The sequence below is a fragment of the Engraulis encrasicolus genome, chromosome 23 (genome assembly GCF_034702125.1).
Source record: "Engraulis encrasicolus isolate BLACKSEA-1 chromosome 23, IST_EnEncr_1.0, whole genome shotgun sequence".
In the NCBI taxonomy this organism is placed as follows: domain Eukaryota; kingdom Metazoa; phylum Chordata; class Actinopteri; order Clupeiformes; family Engraulidae; genus Engraulis; species Engraulis encrasicolus.
Window position 1 is genome coordinate 23,390,673 of NC_085879.1, and position 9,447 is coordinate 23,400,119.

The 9,447-nt window shown below is 43.3% G+C and overlaps 1 protein-coding gene across 3 annotated transcripts in view; it reads left to right on the forward strand.

Annotated features, from left to right (window-relative positions):
- The window catches only part of mtus1a (microtubule associated tumor suppressor 1a), a 44,924-nt gene extending 35,650 nt beyond the window's left edge, over window positions 1-9,274 (forward strand). For 2 of the 3 annotated variants that reach the window (XM_063190372.1, XM_063190374.1), the window contains 7 exons: window positions 740-787; window positions 2,335-2,440; window positions 3,034-3,104; window positions 3,219-3,314; window positions 6,762-6,878; window positions 7,220-7,317; window positions 8,438-9,274. In XM_063190372.1, the coding sequence (XP_063046442.1) occupies window positions 740-787; window positions 2,335-2,440; window positions 3,034-3,104; window positions 3,219-3,314; window positions 6,762-6,878; window positions 7,220-7,317; window positions 8,438-8,618 (717 nt within the window). In that variant the 3' untranslated portion in view covers window positions 8,619-9,274. The remainder of the gene's footprint in view (window positions 1-739; window positions 788-2,334; window positions 2,441-3,033; window positions 3,105-3,218; window positions 3,315-6,761; window positions 6,879-7,219; window positions 7,318-8,437) is intronic. The other variant, XM_063190373.1, reaches the window with a different exon arrangement.
- The last annotated feature ends 173 nt before the right edge of the window (window positions 9,275-9,447 follow it).

The window sequence follows — 9,447 nt, forward strand, 5'->3', positions numbered from 1 at the left end:
TTTGTTAAAAACATGTTGAGAACCACTGATCTGAGATATGGGACTTGGAGATCGCCAATGTTGTGAATGCTAAAATTGTATTGAACACACTACACACAGAGCAGAGCAGTGCGACTTACGCCATGCCAGCCATTTATTCCACTGACCCCACATCCCAGAATTCCTTACACAAATGTTATGAGTATGTCGTCATCAGGCAGCAACATAATGCATGGAACAGCACAGACAACTATGACAGAGCCGTAATACAGCCCAGCATTTACATTACCATTACATCATAACAGTAGTACATAAAAATAGGCACACCAGTAGTTAAACACTAATATTTTACATTCCACTATATCACATTACATGATAAATATATCCGGCAGGGTTTTAGTGTTGTCAGTGTTGCATTACAGTACATTGAACATTGCATGTATCACTCAGTGTGCCTGAAATCCCAAGTGGTCTCCTAGCCAGCAGTTGTGTTCTAAATGTGTACCTCATCTGCTTTCAGGCTCAATAAAGTCAGTCTTTTCCTCCCTCTCTCTCTCTCTCTCTCTCTCTCTCTCTCTCTCTCTGTGTCTCTGCCTCTCTCTCTCTCTCTCTCTCTCTCTCTCTGTGTCTCTGCCTCTCTTTCTCTCTCGCTCTTTTTCTTTCTTTCTCTCTCTCTCTTTTTTTCTTTTCTCTCGCTCTCTTTCTTTCTTTCTCTCTCTCTACCCCCCCCCCTCTCTCTCTCTTTCTGTCTCTCTCTCAGATGTATCAGGAGGAGGCTGATAAGTGCAAAGCCCAGATGGAGGACCAGGTGAGAGGGAGGGGAGGGAAGAGATGTTGTGTAGGTGTGGAAACTAAACAAAAAAGTCTGCAACTTTTTCTTTTTTGATCTGAATGTTTTCATTTAGATTTTTTTTTTTTTTGGGGGGGGGGGGGCAACTTTATTAGGACAGACAGTGAAGAGTGGGACAGGAAATGAGTGAGAGATGGGGAGGCGTCGGCAAAGGATCCGGGCCGGGAATCAAACCCGGGTTAGCCGCATGGCAGGCGAGTGCCCTACCGGATGGCCACGGCAGGGCCTTAATATTTATATTTCATAACTATTCTAGTAGCACACGTAAAAACAGGCCGGCTTTCCAAATATCCTTTATGTTGTCCTCAAATAGTAAGTGTCAAACATGTTACAAGTACACCTTTTTCAACATGATCCTCAAACTTATCATTGCCATCTACCCTGTCATTGTTTTCGTTTTCAGATATGCTCTATTCCCATTAATGACTTCATGTACAGGGCTAGTCTTGTTTGTTCTAGGTGGAGAGATCTGTCTGGCCCATCCACCCTGTTAATCATAATGTTTAGGAAATAAGGTTTAATCATGCTAAAAGCCAAGTGAGTTAAGTTGCATTTCCAGAGATATGTTGGTTTCCCTACATGTCTCTTGAGTGAGGGACGAAATTGCTTCAAGCTCCAAAAGGAAACCCAGTTTCTTACAGTGTAACCAGAGAGAGTAGAGAGAGAGAGGTTCCATTGGCCCATTGTTTCCGGGTTCTATTATTGGGGGGGAAATTCCCCTTTAGGCAGACCTAGGCAGACCTGAGGACTGTTCTATTCAATGCTAGGAGCATTATGACACGCCCCTTTAGGCAGATGTTAGGTGTCATGTTAGGTGCCCATAGAAACCTATTATGTTGGCATATCTCTATACTTAAAGAATCTCTGGTGTAACTCTTTGGATAGCGTGGCCTGGATGAAGGAGAAAAATAGAGCAGACTAATTATGAAAAACAAATTGTTCAGGCTAGACCTGTTTTCTACCAATTTATGCTGTAGAGGCCCTGCCGTGGCCAACTGGTAGGGCACTCACCTGCCATGCGGCTGACCCAGGTTCAATTCCCGGCCCGGGTCCTTTGCCGACCACTCCCCATCTCTCTCCCAATTTGCTTCCTGTCCACCTCTCACACTGTCCTATCACATGAAGTCGAAAAAGACCCCCCAAAAAATCTATTTATGCATTCAAATACACAACTTTTGTTTTGTAATTATTACAGTCTTTAATTTGACTTTTTTTTCTTGGAAATATCATGGTTGCACAACATTGTACTTGCTGCCTAGACCTCATATTTTTATTTGAAATAGTTCCTTCCTTCATATCTGTGCTTCATGAGGGCTGACTAATAACGGGAAGTGTGTGGAAACATCCAGGAAACCGTCAGCATCCATCTGAACATAGGTGTGTGTGCATGTGCGTGTGCGATTGCGTGTGTGTGCGCTTGTGTGTGTGCGTATGCGTGCACTTGCGTGTGCGTGTGTGTGCGTGTGTGTGCGCGTGCGCGTGCGTGTGTGCGTCTCTCCTCATAGCTGAAGACGTTACAACATCAGCACGAGGTCCTGATGAACGATCTGGAGGCCAGCCACTCGGTGAAGATGGAGAGCATCAAACAGCAAGCTGAACAATCTCTAGCAGGTGAGTTATCTGGACGCTGGTCAGCCTTATCTTTTTTGTTTTCCCCCCTCTGTCGTCTTGTACTATTTGCCTGTGGTCAGGTTACTGTTCATAGTTGCAAAGTGAGAGGTCTGCACACTAAACATCCTTTTTGTTTTCTTTTATTATTTCATGGCTGGATAACGTTTCGTTTTCTGATGAAGACTGAGAAGTCGAAACGTTATCCAGCCATGAAATAATAAAAGAAATCAAAAAGGATTTTAAGTGTGCGGACCTCTCACTTTGAAACTACAGTCAACCTTTGTCCTGCCCCTTTTCCTGGGATGTGCACAATCTTCACCTTCAACAGGTTACTGTTCAGCCTTATGATTTTTGTCTTGTGGGACAGTAGTGCCTCCGATAAGAGGTGTAAAAAATCCAGAAGTAAAAACCCTTGATAGTTTCCTTCCAACACGGGCGACTTCGCTGAGTAGCTGGTCTAATTTCATCTAACCATCTGATTCAGAGCTGTACATTTGTGGCCGAGTTTTTACTTTCCGAACCCAGGATTGACACCACTACCTGTCCTTCCATTCTGAAAATGACTAACTTTCTTTTTTAAATTCTTTCTTCAGAACTCTGTCAAACTCAAGAAAAACAACTTGAGACATTGAACACAACTTTGCATGAGATTGACAACTTGACAGTAAGTGATCCTAAAGATACAATTGAACCACATATCTACTTGTATAGTGTTTCTCAACTTGGCTTGGTTTGAGAGAATAGTACAACTTGTAATGTTGCTGATAATCTGTTTCAGGGTCAGGTTGAAGATCTAAAAGCGGACAATCTTGCTCTCAATGAAAAGCTTAAAGTGGCCGAGGAGCTGAGGAAGGCGATGGCTGCAGAGGCTCAGGTAATGGACTTTGTTTTTTGGAGGGGTTTTAGGGCTTTTTTTGCCTTTATTTCTGACAGGACAGTAGAGGAGAGACAGGAAACGAGCAGGAGAGAGAGAGACGGGGAAGGATTGGCAAATGACCCGGGCCGGAATCGAACCCGGGTCGCCAGCGCAGTAACCCAGTGCAGTGCAGAACAGTGACTCTCAAAACTATAGGCCCTGAAGATATTCCAAGTGGGACTTGAAATATTTTTTTAAACATCTAAATAATATTTGTATGTTTGTTGTTGTTACTTAATTATTTGAGTTTCATTGTTAATTGGGCCACCGAACATTTGTGAAAATTTCAAGCGGGCCCTAATTTGGAAAGGGTCGGGAACCCCTCATGTAGAAGGTAGCTCTAGCAATTATCCTTTACAACAGTGGTTCTTAACCTGGGGTGCGGGCACCCTCTGGGGGTGCACCAGAGATTTCAGGGGGTGCGTGGAATCATGTTTGTGGTGAGGTAAAGGTTGTGACTATAATTCTGTTTGGGAACATAACATATAACCAGGCCAAATCAAAACACAAACATGGTTTGGTCTCCATTTAAAGTCATTAAAGTATTGATTAATGTCTCATGCAAGAATCATTGTAATTAATCACTTAAATCCTTTTGTGTACGTATACACATGTAGAAATTTGGGTTGGGGTTGCGCACCTTGTCTTGGGCAAAGGTAAGGGGGTGCTTGAAGAAAGAAAGGTTAAGAATCACTGCTTTACAACATCCCTTCTTTCAGCACTTGAAAAAGGAGTTCGCATATCAATGTGTAAAGTAGTGTTACAGTGGTACAGCCCCCCAGGGGGCGTTGGAGAACTGTATGAGAGGATGCGAAGGATACAGCTGAGAGGGGGCGGTCCTTAGTTGCTATTGGGGGGCATTAGTCTATTTAATTATTTCATATTAAGGGGGACATTGTCAGTCTTATGATGTCAAGAGGGCGTTGGGAGGTTTGTGATGAGGCCAAGGGGGCATTTCTTCAAAAAAAGGTTGAGAACCACTGGTGTAAAGAGTCGTTAATGTCACCTCCCTAGAGACGGATGACTCCCTAGAGAGATATAACTACAACTAGTGCTCCCTTTTTCACTGACCAGAACTAATGAAGGTCCTTGGATTAAGCGTCTCTCAAAGTTGCTTACCACTAAACTCCTCAGACTTGGTGTAATTAAGACCACATCTCCCTTTTACTGCAGATGCTGCACTTGCTTCTAGTGTTCAGCAATAATGAGTCCTTTGCATTACTCACTTGGTTAGGCTACCACCAGGGCTCTAAATAAACTTGTCTCACTACCAGCCAACATGGCTAGCAGAGATTATTCTTTTCTTACTAGCCAAACACACACTCACTAATGGGGTTAAAGTGGCTAGTAAGTTTGTCTTTTCTACCAGCCACCCAGGTCACTGAAATTTCACCAGTATTTGGCCGGTTGGCTGCTGTTAATTTAGAGCCCTGCTTACCACCACACCCGTGTGAAGCTGTCATTTGGGGTAACAGTTATTTCAAGGCACCACCACCTACTGCGGTAAAAGGCAAAATCTCCATCTCGCACTGAGGAAGGGTGTGAGCCAAAAACATATGTGAGTTGATCAAAAAGAAAATTGTTAAGTGTTTGTTTATTCATTTATTTTTCAAGTCTTATCTGTCGTATCACAGGCGTCTTGCCTCATTAACTCTGTAGTTGCCACCTCCCCTGCAAACGTGTGCCTGAGTCCTAAGGGTGTGTCTAAAAGGGCAATAATGGCCGTGTGTGGCTTACGTATTACTTATGAAGTCATGCCTCAGCGCTCTTGTGATGGAGGTCATCTTGCACCTGCTCGTCCTCCTCAGAGTGCGAACGTGCGACCTCGTCAACTACAACAGTGCGGCAATGGGAGACACAGTACGATACCGCTGGACCAAGAGACCAGTCTCCCAGTCCAACGGCATCGACACTGTATGAGGCTTTGGGAGGGAGGTTCCACGCCAACTCTGCTAGTTAGCCTCCGTTACACTCTGCTGTGTTTTGCTTGGTCTACTGGACAAGAATGTGGAGGCAGGGCCGAATTAACGCACAGGCTAGATATGGCTGCAGCCTAGGGGGCCCCCATCTGCCACGGGGGCCCTGATTGACCAAAAGTCAGAAATGGCAGAATTATGACAAAATGCAGTATGGAAAATGTTTGTCTGTCATGTCACTTCTGGATCTTGTTAATACTACTCTCCCTAGTTGGCGGACATGTTATCCTTAATTCTTAGCTCGAAAGTTTGACACCGTCTATGTAATTTTGTTGCGAAATTTACCTTAGGGGGGGGTCCACAGCAACCTATAGCCTAGGGGCCCCTGGCCATGTTAATCCGGCTCTGTGTGGCAGCTCAGTTGTTTCTCATGGCTAGACTGTGAGCATTGATAATAATTATACTCTTTGAACATTTGAAACTTTTAACAAAATCAGGAAGCGCGCTTGCCCACCCTGTAATGCACCACAATGGGTGCTTAAGTTTGTCAGTGAAGAAAATCAAAGTCAAAATCGAAGTAAATGAATAAACAAACACTCAATTGTCTCAAACGTTTCGTGGGGCCACCCTTCCTCTGTGTGAGATGGCAATTTGAGTGGTCTTTAAATCATGTTTTGGACACCAGGCCAGAAATGCATTTGATCTCTGCAATGACGGGGTAGAGGATCATGTTGAAAAAGGTGTACTTGTAACATGTTTGACACATAATATTTGAGAACAAATATGAAGGATATTTGCTAAACCAACCTGTTTTTACTTGTGCTACTAGAATAGTTATAAAATATAAATATTGAGGCCCTGCCGTGGCCTTCCGGTAGGGCACTTGCCTGCCATGCGGCTGACCCGGGTTCGATTCCCGGCTCGGGTCCTTCTGAACCCTCCCCGTCTCTCTCCCCATTCGCTTCCTGTCTACCTGTCCTGTCCAAAATAAAGTCTAAAAATAAATAAATAAATAAAAAATCTTTAAAAGGAAAAAAGAAAGAATTTTAAATATTGTATATGTAAATATAACATGTATGACCCTATTATATACTTTTTGTATGAGTAATGTGAATATTAAGGACATTTGGAAGCCCAAGCCACATTACGTGTCTACTGTATAAAGCATATAGTTTTGGGTTTGGAGGTTGGCTAATGGGTCCATGACCTTTCAGTAGTAGCATATGTCAAGGTGGTGCAACCACAGCTAATGCCACTATTGTGTGGATTAAAATTATTTTTTTAGTGGATTATCCAAGAAGCATATTCATTGTATTGTATGGATGAAATTATTTTTTAGTGGATTATCCAAGAAGCATATTCATGGCAGCACATTAATTACCAATCACTAATTCATTCAAGGGCATTAGCTATGGTTGTACCAGCTGACGTCTGAGACCAAAAAAATGGCGCTGACCCTGACCCTAATGCTTTTGTGTTTTGTTTTAAGAAGGACTCCCACACGCTGTACTTGGAGCAAGAGTTGGAGAGTCTGAAGGTCGTGCTGGACATCAAGAGCAAACAGCTCCAACAACAGGACCAGAAGCTCATGCAGATGGACAAAGTGGTACGGATTCATATTCACAACACTAGTGCAGTTTCACACGTCCTTAATGTTTTATTCGTCATTAGTTAATTATTTACTACATTTTTATCATGCTTTTTATGCATCCCTTATTATTAAGAGCTAACGTACCAGTTTTATCGCTGATGTAACTGCATTTGTCCATAAGGGTAGAGACGGGCTTTTCTCAAATCTACTTACCAAATTATGAACTAACTGAAAAACAGAAGAGGCAACATAATGCATACATTTTAGTGTTGCGTATTATGCATACTAGTGTGGCATATCTTTAGCCTGTATCAGTCATGTCATTGAGGCAATCTTGTGGGTTTTTTGTCTTTCAGCTGGAGAAGAATGAGAAGCTTGAGAAGTCTCTACAGATGATCCAGCGAGAGAATGAAGACCTGAAAGCCCGGATGGACCGACACGTGTCGTTGGCAAGGTACGTGTCTCGCCTTTGTGACCTCTGCGTTTGTCAGTACATTACATTACACTTGGCTGACTTTAGCCATGGATGAAGGTGCTGGTAAGGGTGGGATTTGAACCTACATAGTTCTGATCTAAAGGTCAGAGCTCTAACCATTGAGCCATATCTGCTCCTGGCATAGTCAGGTCTGGACTGGATGGACTGGTGGTCTCCAGAGACTGCCACATTTGTATATTACAATACACTGTCATAGGGGCCACATTTGTCTAAGCCCACCCATCCTTCCTGTGACTCTTCATGAAATTTCGTTTTTCATCGTAATCTGCCAAACCAAGCTATCTAAACTGTCACCCCATGGAATGGCAACCAATTAAAGCATTTCAAGCAAGCATTTCAAAAGTTTCAGTAGAGGCGTGTTCAAGGCAATGACGCACCAGACCACCCACTCCTTTTCACTCATCTTTTAACTGAACTAATCAATTGTAACCTCAACCAGTAGAGCTAGTTGTAACTTAGCATATGGAGGCGTTTCATGAACGTGAGCTAGACAGGCCCTTTGCATCTCCTTCAGAGAAAGGAGAGGACAACGCTACAGGGTGTGGAGAATTATTAGGCAAACACGTGTTCTGACCATGTCGTCCATTCTATGCATATTTTCCAACAACAACCTGTATGAACATGAAAACCTATTGGATTGAAGAGGGGGTAGCCTATGATCGAAGGAGCCCAACACCCTCAAATGTGCATGACCTGGGATGCTTAAATCCCATATGTTTTCATGTTCATACAGGTTGATGTTGGAAAATATGCATAAAAAGGATGATATGGTCAAATAGTTGTTTTAGAGTTTGGTCTGGCTAACTACAGGGTTTGCTGAATTAGTAAGCAAAGAGACATGCAGGTGCGATTAACCAGGCTAATAATCCAACTAAGAGGTGTAACACGCTCAACTGAAACAAAATTAAAAGCAACTTTGTGCTCATTCCTTAAGAAATATACAAAATAAAGAGAACAGGACAGCACTCCACGTTGTGTATTTTATTGCCGGGCAACAAAAATACACAACGTGGAGTGCTCTCCTGTTCTCTTTATCCAGGCTAATAATCTGCCGTGCGTGTTTGTCCCTTCTCATCAGGCAACTGTCGGTGGACCAGATGACGATGCAGGAGAACCTGGAGAAGGAGAGCAAAGAGAACAAGCGTCTATCCCGCGAGAACGAGGAGCTCCTCTGGAAGCTACACAACGGGGACCTGAACCTCACGAATCGGAAATCGCCACCCGCCACCCCATCCTCTTTGCCCCTGCAGTCGCCGTAGAAACAAACTAACTGCTCAAACTGCCTTGAAGGGAATGGTGCACAAGGCAGCTTTTTGAGCAATGTTGCTTTATGGGCGTTATTATTATGATCTGCTCCGTATAATCTGATGGAATAGTTAGAAAAGTTGTCGGCTGCTGATCCACAGGTGTGTTTCTCGAAAGCATAGTTGCTAGTCAGTTAGCAACTTGGCTAGTTGCCAATGGGAAACTGCATTGCAAACAACAAAGTAGCTAACGTAGGCTACTGTAGTTAGCAACTATGTTTTTTTCGAGAAATGCACCCCAGGTTTTCTTGACAAGTGTTATCGCGGTCAAGACAGTCCAGACAACATCTTATCATATCGTTGCCCAGACGCATTGCTCAAAAAGTTGCCCAGTGTATCATCATCTTTGAGACCCTCCCCTCCTCACCACACCCGACCCCACCCCTCGCCTCATCTGTGTCGCCTAGACGACCCAGCTCCAGGCTTCCATGAAGCTTGCTCTTGCTCTACACATGGCTACATTAGCTACTTATTAGCTACATTAGCTAAAAATCAAATCAAAAATTTCTCAGGTGTGAATATTTTTATGATGTCAGTTTGTGTGTGTGTGTGTTTGTGTGTATTTGTTTTCTTTTTTTGATGAACTGTCAATAAAGTGTGTTTTTGCTGTAGTTCTTGTGGTATTCAATGGTTCAATACAATCAGTAGGCTACAGTCAGTTTGCCTGAAATATGTGAAGCTTTACTGGGTGTCAGGGCATGAGGAGGGAAAGTTTTCTGTGTATTATGGGTCAGAGGAACCACTGTCAGGAGAGGTGGTTTGACAGTTGATGATTACTGCTTGT